Below are 27,004 nucleotides of genomic sequence, written 5' to 3'. Positions count from 1 at the left end.
TCCTTATGAATTCACCAATCCTTATATTTGGCACTTGGTTTTAGCCTCTGACAATACTACCAAAAACGCAACAACGCTGTTGAAAATCCATTGTAATGACATGGATCTAGTTACGCTGCCCAAAACCTTTGCCCTCTACATAAATTCTTCTCTTAGTTAGCCAGTGGAACCCCATTGACGATGGTGGGGTTCCACCAGCATAACTGGGAGGAGAATTTGGCCCAATATATATATCATGCTAATTAGTTTGCTTTGAAAAATGTGTATTTTCATTGTGAAAGGTACTGAATGGACCAGATTGATTGCTTGTTAAAGGCAGGTACCAGCTTCTCTGACCTTTGTTTCTTTGGTGTATGCATGCAGTCACACATGGGTTTGATAAAATTACTGTATAGGGTACTGAATTAGTAGTAAACCAGAATGAAATGTTGCAATATAATTTGCAATAACTAACTATGTACTATCTTTACTGTTATCCTCTCCTCTAAAAACAGTATGCCCTCCCATTGGCTATGGCACAGGAATTATCACAAAGTTTGGCTCAGAACCTGGGAATACAGTGGGAGCCAGCAACCAGAAAACCGAGTATGTACTGTCATTATGCATTGACTTTCTTCTGTCCTCCTCTTTTGCCGAACATACAAGCTTTTTGTAAAGTGTGTGGTTACATACAAATGTACATCAACATAACTATAAATAACATACAGCAATTGCTTTTGTTATACGCTGGAGAATTACAATAAGAACCAAAACTTGAGTTTAGCCAAATCAAGGCCAAATAAATCACGACCTGGCTTTGCACTCATTTTACAGTCATCACTCTCAGTGACTTCCGTGACACTTTTGTCTGAGTCAAGGGATCAAATTCATAATTGATGCGTACAGTGATGTAACTTAGAACCTGTTATGCTAACTTAGGCCTCCGCTCCTCTTGCACTCAGACTCCCTTACCTATAACTTAAGTAGAATAGATGTAATTAAGTCACATGGAATCTATGTGCAAAGGAGTCTAACTTAAACTCCGAAAAGGTGCAGGAAAATATAAATTAATGTTGGACGATGGTAGTTTAACTCGCATCTTTTTTACATCTGCTCCACAGCAGGTGAATTAGCCCAACTTAAACACTATAGCACATGAGTAGAGTGGGTGTAAGTACTTCTAGGGGAGCCTGATCCAAAGCCCATTGACTTCCATTTTCCATTTGGAGTTTTTCCATTGACTTCAGTGGGCTTTGGATTTGGTTCTGAGTATTTAACTTTCATCACCTTATGTATCACTTCTGAATTTGACCCACGGAGTCCAGGATGAGGCCCCAATTTTGAGTATCTCAGACATGCTTGTCCAAGTTTCTCTCATCAAAATATTTGTCAAAGCAGTATTCCTTTCACTATTATGTGGTCACGATTAATTAGCAGTTACCATACCATGTATCTGAGGCTACATCTACACTACAGGGGGGGGTCGATTTAAGATACGCAAATTCAGCTACGCGAATAGCGTAGCTGAATTCAACGTATCGCAGCCGACTTACCCCGCTGTAGGGACGGCAGCAAAATCGACCTCTGTGGCTTCCCGTCGATGGCGCTTACTCCCACCTCCGCTGGTAGAGTAAGAGTGTCGATTCGGGGATCAATTGTCGCGTCCCATTGGGACGCGATAAATCGATCCCCGAGAGGTTGATTTCTACCCGCCGATTCGGGCGGGTAGTGTAGACCCAGGCTGAGATACAGCATTATTTCCTTTTACTTAGCACAGTTATTTCCTATTCTATCTCCAGTACTGTTGTGTGATAATTATTGATATATGTTGTTTAGTGGAGATGTCATCAAATCCTTCAAAAAGCAGTAGAATCTAGTCAGGAGCAACTTTCCTCTCATTGTTGGGGTGGGTTAGTACTCTTTCCTTTAAAAAAAAATAATCAAGAAATTGTATCCTTGTTTTAGGTATGTCTTGCAGAGAGTAGCAAGTCTCAACATCATTTTTGAAAGTGATGGTAGAAATGCAAACATTAGTAGCATTACCCAGCAGATAGATACAATAGCCTAACAATGGAAAACTGACCAAGGTGTGAATAATATGGCTAGAAAAGAAGCAAATTCTACCAAATGACATGTGGTTATTCTGTGTTCAGAAATACTGAATGTTTGCAGAGGTATCCAGAATACAGTATTTCTTTTTAACAGATTCTTGTTCACACTATATAATTCTTGCCTGCAGATTGTAAGACATTTTTACTTTAAAAATACAGGAGTAATGTTAATCAATTAACAAATAAGTCATTGTTGACTTAGATGATGTAGCTAGTATAAACTCCTTTCATTCAGCCACTTTCTGCTCTATATGCAATGAACATAAGTTGATTGATAGATTGGGATGTTGTTAATAATAATTCAAAGCAGATGGAACAAAAATCATATGGACAAGGACATTCCAGTTTTAAGGCTAGATTCTGTTATGATAAACAGCCATCTGACCACCATATATATTAATTAAAACCTTCTTTTTATAAAAAGTTTTATTTTTGCTGCCAGTGTATTTATAACAAATTTCCTTCTTTCTTTTGTATGTTTGGTTTTGTCTGAGAAGAATGTGACTGCATAGAATCCTGGGGTGGCTGCATCATGGAGGAAACAGGGTATGCTGTAATAATCAGTAACTGAGGGCTTTGGAGATGAGATCAGAGTGCACATTGTGACATAAGTATTTATTTGTTGAGCATTATAAACCTGTTTCAGCACTAGATGAAAAACTAGTACATTAGCAAACATTTGTGCTGAACAACTCAAACATACAAAAATTAAGGAAGATAATATTGACTTGTAACATGGGATGTTTTGATTCTAGCTTATATTTTTAGAGTGGAGTTCATGGGGGAGCTCATAGGTGTTTCAGCTCAGACTTCACTTGCTCAGTTTCCCTATAAGAGAAGAGACACCAAATCTCTAGCTATGTGAGAACAGGCAGATATTACAGCACTAACACCTGCTGTGTAGAATGACAAAATGGAAGGGAACAAAGACTGAATGTTGCAAAACCAGATTTCATAGCTGAGCTACTTCAACCCAAACTTTCTGAAGAGAAAAAATCTGAGAATTTGTACTGACTGTTTTGGTATGTCCAGTTTGTATTAGTTTTCCAGACAGTAGTTAAAATTACCTTCATATATCTCTTGCATACCAAAAGGATGCCAACATTTTTGTAAACATTTTAAACTGTATATAGGAACCACTGCACCCACTACTGAAGTGCAGTCACTTTTGGGATGGAACAAAATAGGTATTTAACAGAACACAATAATACTACACAATAGTTTAGGATAAGTAGTAAGAAAATAACTGCAGTGGGAATTTAGGTAAGCAGAATGTATAATCCAAACTGGAGTTTTGCCAGGATGCCATTGCTAATATCTGTACTATAATAGGGTGGTCTGTCCCTTTAAGGGCCAGCGGCCTGGGGCCAGTCATCCCTGTTCACTAATCAGATGCAGCTGAAAATGGAACAGGAGTTTCCTATAAATTGCTGCAGGAAACGGGGTTGATAGAGAAAGGGGCTAACTACAGAGAGAAGCTGCAGTCTCCTGCAGTAGTTGCTAGGGAAGGGATACTCTAGATGTAGATGGGAAGTCCTGGGAGTTGTAGCTAGGTAGAAAGCCCCAGCTGGAAGATTAGTTTGTTGTTTGGATAAATGAAGCCAGGATGTAAGGGCTAAAGACTGATTTGGGCATGGCTGATAATTCCCAGACTGGCGAAGAAAGCTAGATTACAGGGACACTGTTGCATCCTTGCTATGAATTCATATAGTAAAGAGAGAAATGTAATTTAAAAAAAATACAAAACTGTTAAAATGCTTGATTTTTTTTTTGTTTTGTTTTTCAAAACATGAAGGACTCCCACTGAACTGCTGTTATTGCTCTGACTGTTGCATACCTCTCTTGTAGCAAAAAACATTTAGAGCAGCTCAAAGGAGGGTTATAATTTTCATCTCTAGTAACTGGGTTCAGTGAGGTATTTACTCAATTGGTTCTTTGTCATTTTAGGGTTTACCACTCCAGAAAATTTTCAAGATGCAGCATTGCAGAATACAAAGAATTTTTACTCAGAGGGGGAGGTGCCTGTCTTTTCAACAGGCCAACAAAGGTAATTTCACGTAGAGGATGAAGCCACTGCCAGGACATCTGTTGACTATCAGACACTACAGTGAAGATTAAATGGTTTCACTGAACCTTCTTTTCCCTTAAAGGCTTTATTCAAATTCCATTGGGCTATTACAGATTTTTCTGGATTTTAGTTGTAGCTTTATGGATCTTCTTCCTCATCAGCAGTCATTTCTATTAATAAGGATTATTCTTCTTCGAGTGCTTGCTCATGTCGATTCCATTCTAGGTGTGTGTGTGCGTGCACAGTTGTCAGAGATTTTTGCCTTAGCGGTATCTGTAGGTTGGCTGTAGCGCCTCCTTGAGTGCCGCGTTCATGAGTTGGTATATTAGGCACTGCCGACCCTATGCCCTCTCAGTTTCTTCTTACAGCCCATGATGGTTGGTCAGAGTGCCTTGTCTTACATCGCAAGAGCAATAGCGGTTCTTACAGTCCGTTGTTCTGTCTCCTTTGTTGTTAGTTGATAGGTACTTAGCTAGACCTTTACGTTAAGTGTTAGAGTAGGAGTTTAGGAGTTAGAGTCCTGGCTGGGACTTCGCCTCAGAGCGGGGCATGCCCTATTCCCCAGCCTTTAAGCCATGTTCATCATGCAGCTGACCGATGCCCATTAGTGACCCCACACGAATGCTGTTTAAAGTGTTTGGGGGAGTCCCACAGAAAGGATAAGTGCAGGATCTGCAAAATGTTTGCCATCAAACTCAGTAGGAGCAGGATATCTGTTTGAGGGCTCTCCTCACGGAGGCTGCGCTTCATCTTACCTGGGAGCCCTCTCGACCTGACTCCACGCTCGGTGTCGGCATGCAGTGCACTACCGGCAACGGAATCCATTGGGATCCCTGGTCATATCCACTGTCAACGAAAGGGCCAGGCAGGGCCAGGCGAGTGGCACACCGAAAAATAAAGATACCAAGAGGCTGGACTTGTTTGGCAGGAAAATTTATTCGACAGCGAGCCTGCAATTTTGGGTGTCTAACCATCAGGCCGTGCTAGACAGGTACAACTTCAACCTGTGGGACTCCATCAGCAAGTTCAAGGAGGGCCTCCCACAGGACCAAGCCCAGGAATTTGCTGCCTTGGTGGAAGAGGGCAAAGAGGTGCCCTCCAGATGACCTGGGACGCTACGGACTTGGTGGCCAGGGTAGTCGCTTCTGCGTTGGTCATGAGGTGCAGCTCCTAATTACAGTCCTCTGGACTGTCCCAGGAGATGCAGACTACCCTTCAGGACCTCCTGTTTTAGGGAACAGGGCTCTTTTCTGAGTCTACACACCACTCTGCAGGCTAGAAAGCTGTTCTGTCCCCCTCTGCCTCCATCAAGGTCCTGGGGTGTCGGTCCAGCTCCTACAGGAAGAAGGACAGAGACAAAGAATTTAAACGGCATCACCCTTCGTCTTCCCATTCCTCTATCCAGCCTGGTTCTTCCAGAGGCCAAGGAAGCCAGAAATGGACGTTTTAAGGATGCGCCTGAGGATGGCACCCCAGTCACTTCCCAGGATCCACCCCCTGCTATTTCCTCAATTGCCTGCGCCCCTTCTGATTGGCCTGGTCGCAGCTGACCTCAGACCATTGGGTGCTCAACATAATATCTTCAGGCTACACCCTGCAGTTCATGGCCGTCCCCCCCCCTTCCCCGTCCCTTTTCAGGATAAAGGTATTTGGCCCGAGCAGGCCTCACTGTGGTTGATCCTGGATTACCTTCTGCATCTCAAACTCCAAGGCCTGTCCCTTTCACTATCAAGGTCCATTGGCCACTATTTCGGCCTTCTGTCTGCTGCTCGAAGGTGGGTAGGTTTTTGCCCAGGACATGACTGCCAGGTTCCTCAAGGGCCTCGAGTGCCTCTACCCGCATGTCAGGGTCCCTGTTCTGCCATGGGACCTGAATCTTGTGCTGTGACTGCTCACGGGACCCCCCTTCAAGCCTCTGGATTCCTGCTTTTTCCTTCTCCTGTTCTGGAAGGTCGCGTTCCTAGTTGCGATAACATCTGCCTGCTGGGTCTCCGAGATTAGTGAACTTACCTCAGAACTGCCCTATATGGTCGTCTATAAAGACAAGGAACAGTTGCAGCCACACCCAGCTTTCCTGCCCCAGGTGATCTCGCAGTTTCATACAGGCCAGGACATTTACTTACCTGTCTTTTTTTCCAAGCCGCATAAGTCAGAGGAGAAGCTTAGATTGCATTCTGTAGACGTCAGGAGGACGCCAGCCTTCTACAGTGAAAGGACCAAGCCGTTCCGCAAGTTGATGCAATTTTTCGTCATGGTGGCCAACAGGATGAAAGACTGTCCAGTGTCTGCTCAAAGAATTTCTTCTTGGATCACTGCCTGCATATGCTGCTGTTACGATCAGGCAAAGGTGCCACCTCCAGCGATCGTAACCTCCCATTCAACCAGGATGCAAGATTCCTTGGCAGCTTTCCTAGCCCACATGCCTACCCAGGACATTTGTAGGGCGGCCACCTGGTTGTCCGTCCACACGTTCACGACCCTTATGCCCTTATCCAGCAGGCCCGATGCTGGCTTCGGTAGAGCAGTACTGCAAGTCACTAGGCTATGAACTCCGAGCCCACCTACGAGGATACTGCTTGTGAGTCACCTAGAATGGAATTGACATGAGTAAGCACTTGAAGAAGAAAAAACGATTACCTACCTTTTTGTAACTGTTCTTCGAGATGTGTTGCTCATGTCCATTCCACTACCCGCCCTCCTACCCCTCTGTCGGAGTTGCCGGCAAGAAAGAACTGAGAGGGCATAGGGTAGGCAGCAAAAATATCTGACGACTGTCCACATGGGCGTGCACACACCTGGAATGGAATGGACATGAGCAACACAGCTCGAAGAACAACAGTTACAAAAAGGTAGGTAACCATTTTTTAAGGAAAGTTAAAACTTGTCTTCAGTGAATTCTTCATGCTCAGATAATAATTGAGGCCCTCATAAGTAGATAGTTGTGACCATTTGGAGCCTCATTCAACATTAGTGCCCTATCCTTTTAAGCCAAAAATAGTGTAAAACAAACCTAGGTGGAGACACAAGAGTAGTTAGTGCTCCATCTCAGTCAATCCTCTGTGCCTGGAGCTATTCGGAAGGGTGCCCATTATTGCAATATGAACTGGACAGAAATCAATAACTTGCTTCACATAGGCCATTAACAACTTTTGGTCGCTACCAACCTGGATTGGGTTTGAATTGGCAACACAGAGGTATAAAGCTCTATAGTCTTCTTCGAATGCTGTTTATTCCACATGTGGGTATATGCATGCGCTCCATGTGCCTGAGACTGGAGATTTGTAGCAAGTAGTGTCTATTGGTCCGCACCCATGCACTTGCTCTCCTCGTGCTCCAAACCGAAGGCATAAAGGGCAGTGTGGACTGACACCTCTCCAATTCCTTCTTACCACCACATGGCCTGAGTTGTAATTCTCTCTGTCAGCTACGATCTTTCTCTATTTTCAACATCTGTAAATATATTTTGTAAATAGCTTTTAGTAAGTTTGGACTTTAGTGTTGTTTTTTTTAAAGCTAGTATAGTTAGTCCTTCTTTGCTGGGAGAACTAAACTATGCTAAAAATCTCAATATTTAAGAAGGGTATCTGCTGACCCCATTCCTTGTCCATCAGTGATGAACACCAGTGCTGCCTTTACTACTTGGGAGAGGCTCACATTGCCACCAAATTCAGCATCTGCCACTTCTTCTGTCTTCAAACCCATGAGGGATGAGAGCTTCATCTGTGGAAGCACCTCAGGGAGAATGCCATGTAACTCCAGTCAGATCCAGACTGGGGAGAACCCCCTGTACAGCAGCCTCAGACTGCAAGCATTGTTCCCTGACCACAAGTTCCAGAGTAGAGGCCAAAACTGTTGAGCCCAAAAACTCTCTCTTCAGAGTAGGGGACATGACCATAAGTGTAAGGACAGATCCCCATCCAGATCTACCTCTAAGAAGTATCTCTTCCTGCCTCAGTCCAAGATGGGTGAATGCTCACCCTAAAGAATTATGTCTGCATAAATCTTCCATCCAAGAAGGAGGAGCGCAAAGGAAGAAGTATCTGACTGTACTGGCTTTGGTTCCATAGGCCAAAAGATCAGCACCTCCCGGCGCCGTCTGGGAGCTTCACAATGGACCCCTATTACATAGTTACAGCACACGCCTAGTAGGATCCTCTGAATACCAGACCATTATACAAGCCGGATCCATCAGTCCCCCCACCTCATGGGCTCCTCAAATTCCAGGAAGGACTGAAACTTTTACCTCTCCAGAGGATATTTTTGCTCTGCCGTATCCAGAGTCTCCTCCTCTATCAGGCCCAGTCCTCCTTAGAGACATTTCAGCACCAGAAGAATCCACCTTGAGAAAAAGGATTCTCCCCTACTGCATCCACAAGTTGGAGCATTCCTCCACCAGTATCACTGGAACTTCTGAGAGAACAGGAACCTACCTTTTCGTCATATGAATCTGATCGTCCAGATGAGTCCCTGTCCTCTCCTCGGCCCTCTAGGGGGACACAACCAGAAAGAACCCATAGGAGGTATTGCCCTCCTCCTCCTCATTACAAATACCCAGGGGACCATTGGTATCCTATCTATCCTATCCCTTGGAGGCCCCCCAATTGGTCAAACCTTCCTATTGGTCTTACTGAGCCCCATGGGATCCATACAATAGATGTCCTGGATCTGTGCAACAATTGCACCAACGCTCTTCTCCCAGCTGTTACCAACCGGCTCCATCGGAGTTTGTTGAGGACGAAATCGGTCCTACCAGGTGTGTCATCCTCCATATCCAATGAGGCAATTACCTTATTATCCCCTTCTCAGCCTGATGTACTTCCTGTGGTCCAGGAACTGTTACAGAGGGTGGTAGCCGAGCTCCAGATACCTCTTGAGGAGGCCTAGAACGCACAACATGGAAACATCATTCTATTGTTGGCACATATCCCTCTCCTGGACAGGTTGAGGGCCCATTCTACAAGAGAGCATGAACGGCTTCAATGGTATCTCTTTGAGAAGTACCAATACTGGATGTTTGTAAGGCGTCTACTTGGAGCCTATCCACACCTTTAATGAAACATTATGCCCTAGTCTAGACTATTTAAGCAGATGCAGCTTTGTATACAGCAGCATTACAGACATCTATACCAACTGCATTCTCGCACCTTCCTCCTGTCTGAATACTGCTTACCAATCTCCCACATGTGGAATACATGTAGGGACCAGCACTCGAAGAAATGGAGGTTACTTACCTGTAACTGGAGGTTCTTGGAGAGGTGTGGTCCCTCTCCGTATTCCACTACCTGACCTCCTTCCTTCTGTGTTGGAGCCCATCTTATTCCAGATAAGAGAAGGCATCGCTCCACACTGCCCTTTATCCCCTCAGTTTGGAGCACGAGGAGAGCAACTTCACATACGTAGACCAACAGACACTATTTTCTACAAATCTCCAGTCTCGGGTGCATGGAGCACGCATGTACCAATGTGTGGAATACAGATAGGGACCACACATTTCAAAGTTCCAGTTACAGATAAGTAACCTCCATTTGTATTATCAATCTTCTTAACCATCCAGTCTCCTTTTGCCCTTTTACAACTCAACAAAGTTAAAAAAAATTCTGATAGACAACAGTAGTTTACGACCCTGTTAAACCCAAAGTAGGGTAAAAACAATCCATATTTCCTTTATAAAACTAACTGAGACTGTGGTCTGGCATTTTACCAAGTTGTCAGCCTTGGAGATTTTAATCCCAAATAAGACTAAATGCTATCTATCTCATTGTGTATACTTTACTATATCTTCTCCCTGACCTCCATTAATTGAAAAGATTTGATTTTATCGTTGCATAGACATTGGCCTTTCCCAAGTTACAGAAAAAACAACAACCTAAAACCTTTATATTTTACATCTTTAGTAGCCTTTGCATATAGAAGACTGTAAAATTGAGTGAATGTGAAGACCCAAAAAAAAGCACAATGTCATGATGATTGTGATCATAGTAAGATTATGGTTGACTAATGTATGAACATGAATAAATCTTCAGTTGACTGAAGATGGAGACCAAAATCCCTCTTACTTGAATGAAAATGTTCCCCAGAGAATGGCTGAAGCACATTTGTGGAGATGATTGTATAATGGAAAACTGATTTTCAGGTTCAGAGCAAGAGCAGGAGAACTTGCTGCCAGTACAGCAATATTGATGACTTGTAGGGGAAAAAATGATGTTTTAATTTTCATATCTTTACAGAGAAGAAAAATTATTCTAAATCATGCTTACATTTTATTAGTGAAGGACTGTGTGTAAGGCAGTTCAGTGTTTATTCAGCCTCTAATGCCCGAAACTATAGCCCCTTTCAGTTAGCTAAACAGTTTCTGTAAAAGAGAAAAATGTGTTTTAATCTTTCATCAGAGCAATATTTTAAAATTGTCCATCTGTTTTTCCCCAAAAAAGTATCCGAAGAAGAGTTCAGTGAAATGTCATGTTGTGTTTGTTACATTTAGCAAAACAACAGGCAAACAGGTACCTGGATGTACCTTGGACATTCAGTAGCATTCTAGTGATTGATATATCCCTGTTAACGTCAAATCTCTTGTTATTGTCATGTTTTTTTATAATATAACTATTACAAAATGTCAAAAGTAGGATATGCTTTTGAAAAATAATTACTTTATAAAATGGCAGAGCTGTAAAAAATCATCATAGCTTCTGCTTACAAAAATTACTATGTTTTGAGAGCTAGCGGGGCAATTATGTCTTGTACAGGTTTAATGAAGTGACTTTACTGCACTCAAAGGATGGAGATCTATTTTAGAGGTCAACAAAAAATCATTGAGAAATGAAAAATTGGACAAGAGGAATTTTAAAGTGACCTTGAATGACTAAGTTGATTCATATGACTCCTGAATCACTGACATTTGTAGAACTCAGCAGTAAGGAACCTGCAGATGTGTTGTTGTCTTGCATCTACCAGTGGGTGTTGCAATAGATGTAACAGTGAAGGGGGGTTTAAAAGATGGAAATGGGGAAAAATTAGGAACTGACAAATGAACCAATTAAATATAATTGTTTACAAATAAGTTACACAAAATGTAAATCAAAACTGTTAATGACCATTGTGGAGGCTCAGTGGGTAGTGGAATGAACTGCCCCTCAGGAGATTGGAATCTAAGACCATCCTCAGGATACTAGTATCCTCAGTGAGGGGAGGCTGAATGGTGTTTTAATTTGGTGTGGTGGGCACATTATTAAAACACAGGCTCAAATATCTGCTGTTGCTTACCACTGAAACAGAAAACAAAATATAACTTCCATAATTACAGAAGAGCTGATTTCTCTATTGTTTTTTAATCATGAGACTTTTTCTGTTTGCAGAATGAAGAGTAAATAGCCAGTGTAAATTACTATTTCTTTGGATCCTGGGAATAGCTATTTAGCAATATTTATTCATATTGATTTGGCTCATCATATGTTAACTGGTGAATAACACACACAGAACATCCTTTGCTTGTGGGGTGTTTCTTGCTTGCTATTTTCCTATTCATGAGTAAAATCAATAAACTGTAATAGACCCCATCTTTCACTAGGGTTGCCAACTTTCTAATTGCACAAAACCAAACACCCTTGCCCCGCCACCCTTCCCTGCCCCAGCCCCAAGGTCCTGCCCCCTGCCATGCCCCTTCTCTGAGGCTCCGCCCCTGCTCACTTCATCCCCCACCCTCTGGTGCTCGCTCATTTTCACTGGACTGGGACAGGGGGTTGGGGTGCAGGACGGGATGAGGGTGTTGGCTGCGGGTGTGTGAGGGGGCTCTGGGCTGAGGCAGGGGGTTGGGGGGTGGGAGGGGGTATGGGCTCTGGGGTGGGGGGGTGGGCTATGGGGTCGGGCCAAAAATTAGGGGTTCAGGGTGTGGGAGGGGGAACTAGGCTGGGGCAGGGGGTTGGAGTGCGGGGAGGGGGGTGAAGGCTGAGGCTGTGGGCTCTGGGGTGAGGCTGTGAATGAGGGATTTGGGATGCAGGAGGGGGCTCCAGGCTGGGGCCGAGGGGTTCAGATTACGGGAGGGGGTTCCGAGCTGAGGCAGGTTGTTGAGGTGCAGGAGGAGTTTGGGGTGTGGGTTCCAGGAGGGAGTTTGGGTGCGGGAGTGGGCTCGGGGCTGGGGCAGGGGATTGGGGTGTGGGAGGGGTTTTGGGGTGGGGGCTCCAGGCAGCACTCACCTCAGGCGGCTCCCCACAAGTGGCAACATGTTCCTCAGCTCTTAGGCAGAGGCGCCGCCAGGCGGCCTCAGTCTGCAGGCACCACCCCGCAGCTCCCATTGGCTGAGAACTGTGGCCAATGGGAGCTGCAGAGCTGGCGCTCGGGGTGGGGGCAGCGTACTGAGTCCCCATGGCCGCCCCTATGCATAGGATCCAGAGGGACATGTCATCGCTTCTTGGGAGCCACGCGGAGCCAGGTGGGGAGCCTGCCAGCCCCGCACCAACTGGACTTTTAACGGCCTGACTGGAGCTGCCAGGGTCCTTTTTCGACCAGGCAGTCCAGTTGAAAACCGGACACCTGGCAACCCTATCTTCCATGCTTCTCTTCATTGGCAAATATAATGTCTAGGTGTGTCACAACCCTGATCAAACTTTCCCTTCTGGATACTCACCAGGCTGCTGTGTTGGGTCATATAACTGGATATCTGTGCTTTTAAGATTTCCTGAGACTAAGAGTCCAGACACTACCTATGGTTCTGAATTTCTAGGCTCACTCTTAGGATGCAGATCTTCCATCCAGCACCATCTTCTGGCTAAACTGAGACCCTGCAGTCCAACTGCCTATGTTCTGAGACTAGTTTTGGTTACCCCAGACTCCCCATTTGCAGATGCTCACCCTTTCCAAGACTGCCAGCCTTGTGGGCACTCTGGTTACAGTTTACCTCTTCAGGAACATATGATAATTGAAGCAGACAGTCACAGACTTTGTAAAGGAGATTTCTAAAAACAATTAGTCTTTCCTTAAACAGCACAAGTGAGACAAGAATCTAGACACAATAAGAAACACCTGCATGTGAAACTTTGCCTCAGTTTCCTAACCACTCTGAGGTATCCAGGATCCCCTATCTAAACATGGGTTCTCCTTTGAAACACAGTCTCTTCTGCCTCTGTAGCCAGCTTCCTTCAGCCTGGGCTGGTCCCATAGTCAAAAAGGTCCCCTTTCCTATGAAAGCATGTCCTTTTCTTCTTTCCTACCCCAAGCGTTTTTAGTTTCTGTGAGGCCCTATGTTTCTGTGTTATTAAATGCTAGTACTAGAACCTGGTTTCTTTGTTTACCATGCTGGAGAAATTCCACTGCTCCAAACCATAGCACTCTGCAGAGAAAACCAATTTTCTCCAACTTATCTAGGATACAGTTACTCCTCTATTATGTTTGGGCAAGCTCTACTGAAGGGGTGATAACAATTATTCTAGTTAAGAGACAGACATGCAGGTACCATTCCTTTCTCTTTAACACACGGGGGATGAGGCAAGGACACAGTACAGATCATCATAAGGCTTAAACACACAGTGACTTCATAATATCATAAGTAAGGCTATGATTTGGTCACGGAGGTTGTGGAAGTAACAGAATCCATGACTTCCGCAGACCTCCATGACTTTAGCCTGCAGTAGCTGGGGTACCCGCACCTCCCAGAGTGGCAGGGGCCTCGGAGCTCCCTAGTCTCCGTGGGCATGGGGGTCCCGCTCAACTACCCATCCCTGCGGGTGGCGGGGGATACCCAGCAGCTCCTCAGCAGCTGTTGCGAGCAGGGGAACCCCCCCCCCCCGGAGCTTCCCAGACCCCGCCGCTGGCAGGGGACCCCTGAAGCTTCCCAGCCACCACCGGCAGGGGACCCCCGGCAGCTCCCCGGCCACCACCACCAGCGGCGGGGGAACCCCCAGAGCTCCCCAGCTGCCATGGGCGGATCCCCCAGAGCTCCCCAGTTCTCGCGGGCAGTGGGAGATCCCCAGCAGCTCCCCAGCCTGGGGGGAGGGGAGAATCTCTCAGAGCTCCCCAGTGCCCAGGCAGCAGGGAATCTCTCGCAGCCACCACAGGCAAGGTCCCTTCTAGCTCCCAGCCACAGCAGGGCGGGGTGCTGGACTCTTTCCCTCCCCATTTTGTCATGGTTATTTTTAGTAAAAGTTAGGGAAAGGTCACGGCTTCCATGAATTTTTGTTTATTGCCCATGACCTGTCCCTTACTTTTACTAAAAATAACCAAAAATCATAGCCTTAATCATAAGTTGTACATAGACAGATTCCCCAAATTGTCATAAGGTGCTTGTATAGATCCCCCAAAATTATATTACATATATTTCCCATAAGGAATAATTACAATGATGGGAATATATAGGATTGGAAGGAGGTAATACTGTTCCACCATAGCACAGTACTGTCTGCATATTTTCCTTTTACTGATTTTATTTCTTTGGGCCAGATTGTTCACAGCAGCTCCCCAACTAATGCAGGAAAGGATACAAGTAGCCCACACACCTTGCACTCCTGAACAATTGGCTGGCTAGCTGCACAAGGGGCTGCATTGCTACCTGCAACTCCCTGAGGAGTAGCTCTGGGTGTTCTGTCTCTGGAGTGGTGTCTTAGAAGCACTGTGATGAGGGTTTGGTCCTTAAAGGCATAGCTGAGTCAGTTGCTAGCTTCCATCATTTTTCACAATGGTTTTATTCTTTGTGTGTCTCTCAGTTGTTTGAAACTCCCGAATGTGGAAATGGATATGTAGAAGCAGGAGAAGAATGCGATTGTGGTTTCCGAATGGTAAGTTTAAAATGTTCTTATGCACTGTTCCTGCAGCCCCTTCTCGCATTAATGTATTGAGCAAAAGTTATATGGATGTTAAAATGGGAAAAGAAAGAATTTTGTGTTGAATTTACGCTGCCTGTCTTGTGGGACAACTTTGATCAGAGAATTGTATTAGTCAACTTTCTGTAAAAGAGGGAGAATATTTTCCCTAATGAGAAAATATTTGTTTCTGCTACACTGTGTTATGCTCAATCTTACAAATACAGAAGAAACCTGTTGCCTTTCCTATATTCCCACTGCACTGCACCCCACCCCACACTTGGCTCAGAAAAGTGCCTCTTAAAGATGGTGTGGAACTGACTGAACCTTGTGAGCAGTGGGGACCATGATGATGGGGCCTGGGTAAAACAGCATTACACCATGTATAAGTGCATAAAGAGAGAGGAGCAAGAAGCTGGGGCAGGGCAGAGTGGCATGCAGCTCCAGACAGAAGAGAGAACTCCTCCTCCTTGCCTCTAATCTGCCCTTGTTCTGGGTGTGGGCGTGGATATGGAGGGATTTTGGCTGTGGCCCTGAGATGGAGAAATGATGAAAGAGAGGGAAAGGAAGGGAGTTATATGAAGATCAAGCTGACCTAGAATAAAGGGGTTGGTTGGGTTCCCACTTGAGCTTGCTAATTATACTTCAAGGGTCTCTGTTCATTCCTGCTTGTAGTGAACTGTCTCTCTTGGTGCTTCAGGAACAGAACATGTTTCCAAAGCTTTTTCATCTGGGGCTGCACACATGCACCCTTTATGTGTACTGAATGTTCAGTGCCTAAGACTATATTAGGTAGTGCAGCCTCAGTTCCTTCTCTTCCACTCCAAAGTGCATTCAGGGAGCCTTTAGCTTTATCCAAGTCTGCACCTGCAGACCTTTATTTAGGCTCCTTTAGTTCTTATGTAAATAATGGTATATATAGTTAGTTCTTTTAGGGGTTTTCCCGAGTGAGTGCAAACTGCCTCAATGGCTTACATTGGCACGGAGTCCATGCTGGAACCTCATCCTCAGACAGGTTTGAGAAGATCTGCATTGTCTCTCTTGCTAGCCCCAAATCCAATATTTGGTTGCTGCTATAGAATTCTTTACACTGGTCTCCCTGCTAGTTTGATGTTTAAATAGCATAAAGGATTCTTTCATCTGGTTTATTTTCTAGTCCAGGCGTCGGCAACCTTTCACAAGTGGTGTGCCGAGTCTTCATTTATTCATTTATTTTCACTCTAATTTAAGGTTTCACTTGCCAGTAATACATTTTAACGTTTTTAGAAGGTCTTTTTATATAAGCCTATAATATATAACTAAACTATTGTTGTATGTAAAGTAAATAAGGTTTCAAAATATTTAAGAAGCTTCATTTAAAATTAAATTAAAATGCAGAGCCCCCCCCGGACTGGTAGCCAGAACCTGGGCAGTGTGAGTGCCACTGAAAATCAGCTTGCGTGCCTACCCTTGTTCTAGTCAGTACAGGATTGAATCATTTTCCTGATCATGATATACAGGATGGTGTGTTTGGATGGTTGAGAAGATTCATAGATCACTTGATGTATTTTCTTTAGGAATGCTATGAAAACTGCTGTAAAAAGTGCTCTCTCTCTAATGGAGCTCACTGTAGCGATGGACCCTGCTGTAACACATCCTGTCTTGTGAGTCTTATTATAGCATTTTTTTCTATTGACTCTCAGTCTTCCCTAGAACTAACGTCTAACCTGATATAGCTCAAATACTGGGGTACAATGGGGGAAAATAGGCCACATATACTGAGTCCAAATGTTTTTAAGGAACATAACATGATTACTGACCTTCAGACAATATGGCAGTAGATGGAATTATGTGTACGTTGCTATTGTTGATGCACACAATGTTATACCATACATCTGGATTTGATTAATTCCACCACCACGACATACATGACCAATCTTGAGAGTTAAAGATTTTTATCTAAATTTTCAAAATATTGTGCTGGTTTGGGTCACAAAACTTTCATTGACTTTGATATGGTTCATATCTCTGAAACCTTGATCAGTACTTTGAAAATGTTATTGAGATTAATGTTAAAACCAGATTACATTTATTTATCTATTTACTTATATGGTTGAAAATAAATGCATTGTGGATAGAGCGACTTTTAAGCTGCTTGGTGTTTTGAGTGCAATGATCTAATAGTATGTAAAGTTGTAATGTGCACATCTCCTTTTCTTCAGCATGAAATAGCAAGTAACTGAATTTATACTTTTGGTAGCATTACTTGTCATCCAGCTGAAACCTCTGGAAGCCACACAGTACAGTATGATACATACTAATAGTTGCTACAAAAGTGCAGGCTTTCTTCTGTGATGTAGTTTGCCAATAGCAGGTATTGAAGAGCATACTAAGCAGCCTCTCACTTGATTTTTCATTTTTAAATATTGTGATTTGTGGTCCAAAATTCTGGATTGCAAGTACTTTAGAAAAAAATAATTTAGATGCTGGTCTCATTGTGATAATATTGGGCCACACTCTGGTATCCTGTTGTTTCATACACAGGACTTCAAATGAAGTCAGTGGGAGTCGTGTGCGTAGCTTATGGCAGGATATGGTGAATTATTAGTATATCTGGGAAATGTTATTAGAGACAGAGCAAACATGAGAATTCCTAAAGGATGTGGCTCAAACTGTTCCATGAGAACTAGAAGAGTTAGGTCTCTGAACATCACAGGAATATAACCTGCCTTTTGACTTGGGGCAGTTGATGCCATTTCTCAGATAACTATCTAAATGTAATTAAAAGACACAGGATGAGACTGGGTTGAGATACAGCATCTTTGTTGGTAAATATTAACAATATTTTTTTTTACTGTCTCATGCTGCCGGACTTTGTTTTAGCCCCATTAAATTAAACATACACCTAATCTGTATAATGTAGAAGTAGATGTGCTGTTGATAAACCAATGGATAGGTGGGTTGGTTGTTTTGTTTAAAGTCTCAATATTTTCTTGGCAGAAATAAATCTTTATAGTTTTTCCCTTACGCGTAGTGTGTTAATGGTATGAAAAATATTTCTAGCAGAGATGTATCACTGAAGAATACTTTTCAGATTACTGATGTCCACCACTTTCAGTTGAACCAGAAGCTAGCAGTGGGTTTTTTGCTGTTCCTAGATAATTCAGCATTCACTGAAGTGTGTGTGTGTGTGTGTATACACATATGTATGTACACAAGTATTACAAAATGTAGGTTCCTGAGTTAATCATACACTATTTCTGTACTGAAGGCTTCCTCTGGATATGTTTTGTTCTCTCTATTATTGTGTGGGATGTTGATACTGAGACTCATTTGAAAATTGAGAAGTATGGCTTTGAAACATGAGGACTATTTCTAAACAAGAGTCTGGAATATGCCGTTATATAATCTCAGTCCTAACGAATGTTTGTTGTTTTCTAGTTTTTCCCACGAGGCTATGACTGTCGCTATGCAGTGAATGAGTGTGATATTACAGAGTACTGTACTGGCGACTCTGGTCAGGTATGTATACCTAAGCTCTCTGCATACTCTATTCAATTTTGTAATCTTTTTATCCCAATTAAATATATTGAGTAACAAGCTGATACTACATTTGCTCAAAATGACCAGTTCCCTCATTAGTTGTAAATATTAAAAATGTATTTTGTTTGAAGAATATTTGAAGGTGTTTGTTCAAGTGATTAGCAAATGGCTGTTCTCAATTATTTAATAAGTATAAACTCTGTTACAAAAGGAGAAAGGAAAACTCATAAAACAATGCGAAGAATGAATGACACAAACTCCAGCAAAATATCTAAAACTGATAAACAGGTTATTGGCAATAAGCACTTATTACAGATGCACAGTGTAGGTATGCACGTGTTAGCAGAAAGCAAAGCAATTGTTTAAGGAAAGCAAAAGGAAAGAAAGCAATTATAGTAGAAAATAAGGAAAGGAAAATAAAATCCGTTTATGTGCTGTGCTGAATGATTTGTTTCAGAACATAACTTATCAAAAGAAATAATGGCAGAGAGACTGTCTGCCTTTACTCAAACCCCATTGGCATTCCCTGGAGTTTAGTGAGGGCACAACTTAGCAAAAGTATCAAAGAAAAGTTATGCATGTAAAGCTATATTTCATTCTACCCACAATGGAGCCTTGACATTTCATATATTGACTCATCTCCTTAATTTCCATTAGATATATGCAATAAGAGTACAATTTAACATGGTATTTCAAGGGTTATCAGGCAATTAAAGCCATTAGCTGTTCATACCAGTATAATCAATATGCTATTTATGATTTTGGTCTGGGTTACTTAAACTGTACATGATTCAAAGGGAATCCTAGACACTTTGGCTATAGCAGTCTTGGCTGAAAACAAAAGAAAAGACGGAACTTTTATTCTTTACTGATTAAATGTATTTATCTTAAGAGCAAGCATTACAATTTCTGTTTAACAAAGAGCCAGAATTTCTCTGTAGTGGAGAATGAAAGCTGTCCTATCCTAGAGCACTTGTAGAGATGTAGATAGAACAGTGTGCTCAATTTCTTCTCCCTCTCTCCCCCCACACACACTTCCAGTGAGCACCAAAAAAATAACAGAATAATGCCCTAGGCATCTAACATTTACACTGGCTCCCAAAACACTTTGGGTAAGATTATATCTGGTCCTGCAGAATGCACAAGTGGAAAGGCATTGTAGGCCAGTCAGATCCTTGCAGTTCCCTGAATACAAAGACTGCACAAGATTAATGCTGTCAACAGTGGCATCTCCAGAGTCTGTGGGGAGGGACATACATCCCCATCTATCCCTCAGAGCTAATGAGTGCAGAGTGGAGCTGAAATTCCAGCTGCCTCTTATCAGGTGGAAGAGATTAGTTTCAAAGAAAGGGTAGGGGAAAGAGTTTTGATCAGAGACTCTTTGGTTCATGAGAGAACTCCCTCCCCCATGTTTGTTTCTCTCCCCCTTTATATAGACTCTGCGTCCTCACCATCTCCACCATGTTGTCTCTTTCTCCCATCCCATCCTGCACTGTTTCCTTGCTGGTGCTTCACTTGTTTAACAAAAATAGCAGTATGAAAGTAACTAATCTCCTCCTCTCTGACAACTAGCCTTTTTAGTTGCATTTACAGTCTGCTTCTTCTACCAGTAGTATTAGAGCAAGCAACAACAAAAAACCAGCTCGAGAGTAGGTGGTTGGTGTTTAGATACTAAGGAAATGGGTGTTAGAGAAAAACCTTAAATCCACCTTCCTATCTTCACTTAAGAGGACATAGCCGGAATATCATGATGTTCTTTGGCACTCCAAATGTGTGCACCAAACAAAGAAGGATCCAAATCCAATTTAAAATAATTTTAGATCCAGTTCTACCACACACGCTCACTTTGAATAGTATCTTACTCTGCGAGTAGGTCCATTGTTTCTAGTGGACATACTTGCACAGTAACTCGTCTTCATCTTCCTTGATCTATCAGCTGCCATTAATGCCAGCCAAACTCTTCTTGAAATATGGTCGTCTGTTGGCTTTCATGACTGTCCTCACATGGTTCTCCCACTGACTGTTGGATGGGTCCTCCTTCTCCCTCTCTCACCCTCTTTCTGTGGGGAGACCCTCTGGTTTGCATCCTTGGCAGGGCCGGCTCCAGGCACCAACGAAGGAAGCAGGTGCTTGGGGCGGCCAATGGAGAGGGGCGGCACGTCCGGGTCTTTGGCGGCAATTTGGCGGCGGGTCCCTCAGTCCCTCTCGGAGAGAAGGACTTGCCGCCGAAGAATGAAGCGGCACAGTTAAGCTGCCGCCAAAGTGCCGCCGATCACATTTCCCCCCCTCTCTTTTTTTTTCTCTTCGCTGCTTGGGGCGGCAAAAAAGCTGGAGACGGCCCTGATCCTTGGCCCCCTCCTCTTCTCCCTATCCACCCTATCTCTGGGCAAATTTATCTGTAAACATGGCTTTGACTACCGTCTTTATGGTGATGACTCAGAAGTCTGCCTCTCTACTCTGGACCTCTTGCCCTACAATTAGACTAAAATCTTGGCCTGGCTTTCTCGTTGTGGGTGTCCAGTTATCAGCTGAAACTTAACATGGCCAAAACAGAGCTTTTAACTTTTCCGTGAAGCCCTTTCCTGCCCTTCCCTTTCTCTGTCATTGTGGACTTTCACCTTGTCTCTTGGTTTCATTTTTCATTTGGGCCTCTTTCTCATTTGGCCCTGTTGCCTGCGGCCTCAAGTTAATTCAACATGCTATTCCTAAGATCATCTTCCTGGCTTGTCACTTGGACTACATTACCACCCTTTTTAAGTCCCACTATTGGCTCCCCCTCTTCCATCACATCTAATGTAAATTTCTTATCCTAACTTTCCACTGTTTATCCCCGCCCTATCTATCCAGGCCACTATCTTACTGCAAGGTCAACTCCTGTCTTCTCTTTGCCAGTGATTTCAGCCTTGATCGCCCTCTTGTCTGCTTTTCCCACAAGCACCTTTGCGCTTTCTTCCATGCCACCGCCTTGCATGGAAAAAGCTCCCAGTCAAAATCCTTAATCACCACGTTATCCTTCTTCAAGCCCCTTCTCAAAGCTCACCTCTGCCAAAATGTATAAAGCAAACTGCCATCTGGCAGTTGTGATTATTGCTAATATATGGCTAAGATTTGTGCACACGTTGCTGGTCTGCACATGAAAATTAACCCAGAATAAGACAGGAAGTGAATTTAAAGTGGATTAACACTTCCAAAGCTTTAGAGTGGATTAAGCTAATTTGGAATAAGGCATTCTTATTTCAGAATAAGAGTGTCCACACATCGAGTTAGTCAGGAATAGTTACCTCAGAGTAATTTCTCATGTAGATAAGCCCTAAATCTGTATTAAAACATCCAGTTATTTTTTGTTACCCCATTCTCCTCCCAGCCTGCTTGTTTGTCTCATCCATCTGTTATGCCTGTCTCTCAGACTAAGCTCTGCAGGGTAGAGACTGTTAATTTATATATTTTTGTATGATGACTTACTCAATGGGGCCCTGTCGTGGTTGAGGCCAGGGGTGGCCAACCTGAGCCTGAGAAGGAGCCAGAATTTACTAATGTACATTGCCAAAGACCCACAGTAGTACGTCAGCAGCCCCCCATCAGCTCCCGCCCCCCTGCTTCCAGTGCCTCCTACCCACTGGCAACTCCACGATCAGCACCTTCCCTTCCCTCCCCGCACCTCCCAATCAGCTGTTTCATGGCGTGCAGGAGGCTCTGGGGGGGAGGTGGGAGGAGCGAGGGCACGGCAGGCTCAGGGGAAGGGGCGAGAAGGGTGGAGTGGGGGTAGGGCCTGTGGCAGAGCCAGGGGTTGAGCAGTGAGCCCCCCCCGGCACATTGGAACGTTGGCGCCTGTAGCTCCAGTCCCGGAGTCGGTGCCTATACAAGGAGCCGCATATTAACTTCTGAAGAGCCGCATGTGGCTCCGGAGCCACAGGTTGGCCACTCCTGATGTAGGCACTACCACAATATATATATTAAACAATAGTACTAACGAAGTAAGATGCTATTTAATATGAGTCAGTGTGGCAGAATTGTGACCTACATTTATGGGCAGCTGGTGTGAATGAAAAAAATAACCAAGTAACATGAGAAAAAGGAGAGCCCTGGAAAATTAATCTAACAGCATAAACAGACTGATGGCCAAAAATAAAGCTCAAGCAAGAAGAACACTGTCACAGTCCAACTAAGAAAGTATGTGCATTTAGTAGCAGAAATGTTTTAAAAGCCTGCACATTTTAGAAAAGTTAAGTAAAAAAGGCAAATGTGAACGATTAAACCAATATGAGAAGTAGAAGGAAAATGACATTTTTAAAAATGGACTCCCAAATTTTTCACCCCAGTCACTGAATAAATAGATAAATCATTAAAAGAGGTTAGTCAAAATGTAGCCTCTGAGAAAAGTTAAATATGGACAAAACCGAAGCTTTGTTTCTGAAGAAAGTTATAAGCCATTCGGTTTGTGATGTTTGGAAGACATTGCTGAGTGTGCCTACAAATATTTAAATGGATAATGTCACCCTCTTTATGCCCCAGTATCTCACCTATTTTAAAATTGTTCTCCTTCAAGTGATCGTCCTTATGCCCGTCCCAGTGATGGTATGTATACACCTCATGTGAGGAAGATCAGAGCGCATGTCGGTGGAATGTGCATATAGACAGTCACTCAACAGAGAAAGGAAAGTTAATTACTGTATACAGTAACTGGAGTTCTTTGAGATGTTTGTCCATATGCATGTTCCACAACCTACCCTTCCAGCTTCTCTGCATCAGAGTCCTCTTATATAGGATTCTGCAGTCAGAAGGAACCAAATGGCAGTGGGCGTGCTTTGCCCTATTATGCTCTTGCAGAAAAGCATGAGGACTGCAGAGCACACGTGCGCCCTATGCATACTGCTAGCCCCAAAGACTCGGATCTACTTCATGAGCTGCATGCATAGCATCAGTGAAATGTGCATATGGACAACACATCTCGAATAACTCCCGTTACTGTACACAGTAATTAACTTTACTTTTAAACTAGTAAAAAATGTTCTCTGCACCAGAAAAAAATGTTGTGCTATTTTTAACAGATCCACCATTCTGTTATCAAAAACATTAAAGAGGAAAAGCTATTTGCCCTTAGTTTTTAATTGATTATATAAAATTACTGTAACGTGTACTTTTTGTGGACACTTGTTGCTCTGTAGCAGCTATATCTAACAAATACGTGCGTACAAAAACATGAACTGCATGACAGTTTAGTGCGTAGCCATTTCTGTTGATGTCTCCAACAATGTCATAAAATCAGTATACATACAGAAAAACCAAAATAGGCAGTTAGATTAGGGCTCGTTGTCTAGTGACAATGCACAATCACTGCCAATTGGCAGATCCCAGGAGCTGGTCCCAGTAAGGGTTCAGGGCGCTGTGAAAGTAGTATGCTTACTATTTATTTATTTTTTAAGTCATTCTATCTCTGTCCCTTTGTTTCTTGTTCTACAGTTCCACCATTCACGGGACATCCCTGTGAAGCAGGTTTTCTAGTATGTATTAATGATAGGCAAGTTTTCACTGTTTTGATATCAGAACACACAGCTCTAAGAACTGGAAGTGGCTGGTTATCATATAATTCATATATATATGTAACTGTGTGACTGTTTATGAACTTACCACAGAAATATATGTAGTTAGCTAAAGCTGCGTTAGTATTTGGTTGGTGTAAAAGTTAATGAAACCATCAATTAATCTTAAATTATTTCTATATCACTTTTTATCTACATTGTGCAGTATTTCCATTTTTTTTTTGTGTTCATCACTATTGCTGAGCATAACCATGGGAAATTGTTCTTTGTGTGATCTACAGATTGGTGGCATCACTCGTCAGCCAGGATCTTGTACAGCTAAATTCACACACTTCTACCACAGCCGAGTTTATCCTGTGCAGGGTTCTGTACAGGTTCTAAGAGTTGGGCATGTGCCCTCTCGAATCTGGGGCCACTAAGAGCCAGTTAGATCCCTGTAGCTGGTTAGAACAACCCTAAGGGCTGCCCTAACTGGTGCCCAGCTGCTCAAGGACTTTCTGGACTTTGTGGCAGCTCAGGAATAACTGAGGTACGGGACTGCCCTAGTCACACCCCTCTCACTTGTCAGATGACCAGGAATGCTCCCCCACCCAATCAGTGGCTCTTGCAGGGGAGAGGAAGGTATAAGTCTGATGTAGTTAGTTGTGTACCTGTCTAGAGGGGCTCCTGTATCAGGAACAATCCATTAGGGGCCCTGCAACTGCTTTGCAGTCCCTTTGTGACAACATGATTTCTTTAAATGTGTTTTGTAAAGTGTGGGTAGATATAGATATATTTAGATATATTATACTATACAATTTAATCGGTTTATACACATACCTTAATAAAGGACCAGATAAAACAGAACTGTTACAGGTTATGTTAACAAGGTAATGTTTTGGCGAGGATTGGTAAAGTGACCTGCTACATGTCTATCTACCTACCCAGCTAGCACTTTTACTCTGTAAAGTCGTTTTCCTTAAGTTCTTGACTATATTTGGAATTTCTACTGTTTATTGTGGAACAGACTACCAATGGAATTACTTTCATTCAAAGTTTATTCGGAGATTCCTAAATGTGTGCCTGGTTCTTTCTTTGTTTCATTCTATTCCCTCTTGGTTTGAGTTTCACTGTCAAATAGCATTGTGATATTTCTTAAATGGCTGTGTGATGTGACTTGTGTAACCTTTGTCTTCCTTCCTCCCTGTTTCCATCTATTATTTGTTATCTCATGTCTATAGGTAGTATGTGAACTCTTTGATGCATTTACTGTATCATTTTAATTAGTCTGTGAAACATCTACCACATTTTGGATACTATATAAACATAATAAACCTTCTCCATTCTTTTTTTCCTTTGAATCTTATATGCCACAATCATATATCCTATTAGCTTATTTTCTAATAAATATAAACCTAATTTTTCCGACTTCTTATACAGTAGTTATAACCCTTGGGACCCTTTAGCACTCAGGATGACATCTTCTGTTGCACAGTTCCTCTGCATGTATTTTATGCCAACTATTTGTTTTTAAATAATTTGTTAAACATTTATTTATTGTCCTACAATTCCAAATGTTATAATTTGATCAAGAATTTTTATCTTTTGATGGTCAGTGCCCACCAAATCTTCATAAACAAGATGGATATGTTTGTGATTCTAATCAGGTATGTAATGCTTTTAAACCTTTGCAAATCAATGAATAATGAATCCAGTGTAAATTTTCATTTCTTAACTCACTTTTCTTCCTTATTTTTTCATAAACGCTGTGTCTCAGTTTATTCATCCTAAGGGTTTGTCAAACATCATGCAGACAAACAGAGCACCTATTAAATTTAAGCATATCATCCATCCCTCTCTCCCTGCAGTTCTTCAATGTTTTGTTCAGCCTTCCGGTGGGCCATTGTATAGACATAGGGACTGATCTAGTCTCTCACTTTCTTGGTTAAAGTTGAGGCATATTGCATGTAGCGATGTAAAGAAACTTGCACTGATGTTGCCTGTGCTGTCTGTGCTCTGTTTTTAACATTGAGAATTTCAGTTTAAGTACAGTCAGTTTGGCCCTTTTCAGATCACCTTAAAAAAATTCAGCTTTCTCCTCTGATTTTATTTCTGGCCAGCAGGCAGTTTGCAGAAAATAGAAATACAAGCTTGGTGAGGCTCAGTGGGCACCCAAATGTACAGGTGTATATTTTTATATAATTCTGCAATGATTTACTGGTGTTAGTTCCATTGAAGTTAATAGAAATGAAGGGCCAGTTCTTTCATTAGTTTGCATCTTATGCAGGCCTTTACACTTTGCAAAGTGGATTTATAATGCTGCCGCTAGTGTGGGTGAGTGGAAAATCTGATTGGGCAGCATTTTCAACTCACTGTGACTAGTTTAAATGACAACATGAAATGCAGTAGAGAATCAGGCCCCCAGTGTATAAATGTGCTTTCCACTCCTCCCTCCCCCTTCCCACAAGCACACTAAGAGGAGAGTTTATATCCCAATGTATAAAATATAATAATGAAAATGAAAGAGAACTTGTAAAGACAGCTAAAGGACAACATTTGATTGTAATATGTTTGGTTTCCCTTCACTAATTTGTTGTGTTTTTGTTTAGGGACGTTGCTATAATGGAGAATGCAAGACAAGAGACAATCAGTGCAAATACATTTGGGGAATTAGTAGGTTGACGTTGCCTACCTTAAACATATTTTATTCATATGTATTTTTTAGTTTGTATTATTAGTATTTCCACCTACTGTACTTTTCTCCTTCAGTTAAAAGTTTCCACCGTAGAGCAGAGAAAAAATGTCTGTTGAGATAATGTGGGTGACTTGTGATGTCATTTGGTATTTGGGTCTGTGATATGTTGGAGCCGTGGGAGTCAGGTGGTTATAACTTGCTGTGCTCGTAGATATAGGTAAGGTGAGCAGCATATACTACAGCTAACCCAGGCTGAAACTCACCAGAAAATATAAAATTAAATTCTACAAGCACGTTAGGTCAATATCTTTGGATAAATATAT

The 27,004-nt window shown here is 42.7% G+C and overlaps 1 protein-coding gene across 6 annotated transcripts in view; it reads left to right on the top strand.

Annotated features, from left to right (window-relative positions):
* The window catches only part of ADAM23 (ADAM metallopeptidase domain 23), a 188,424-nt gene that overhangs the window by 120,584 nt on the left and 40,836 nt on the right, over positions 1-27,004 (top strand). For all 6 annotated transcript variants that reach the window (XR_008446698.1, XM_054044551.1, XM_054044552.1 and 3 more), the window contains exons 13-20: positions 495-585; positions 2,588-2,636; positions 4,038-4,137; positions 14,850-14,921; positions 16,502-16,588; positions 18,366-18,446; positions 25,603-25,653; positions 26,596-26,659. Coding sequence is in view for 5 of the 6 variants with exons in the window: in XM_054044551.1 (XP_053900526.1) it covers positions 495-585; positions 2,588-2,636; positions 4,038-4,137; positions 14,850-14,921; positions 16,502-16,588; positions 18,366-18,446; positions 25,603-25,653; positions 26,596-26,659 (595 nt within the window). In the remaining variant the exon portion in view is untranslated. The remainder of the gene's footprint in view (positions 1-494; positions 586-2,587; positions 2,637-4,037; positions 4,138-14,849; positions 14,922-16,501; positions 16,589-18,365; positions 18,447-25,602; positions 25,654-26,595; positions 26,660-27,004) is intronic.

Source organism: Malaclemys terrapin, chromosome 11, assembly GCF_027887155.1.
Source record: "Malaclemys terrapin pileata isolate rMalTer1 chromosome 11, rMalTer1.hap1, whole genome shotgun sequence".
NCBI lineage: Eukaryota > Metazoa > Chordata > Testudines > Emydidae > Malaclemys > Malaclemys terrapin.
The sequence above is the reverse complement of the archived record's forward strand: the minus strand, read 5'-3'. Positions and strand labels throughout refer to the sequence as shown.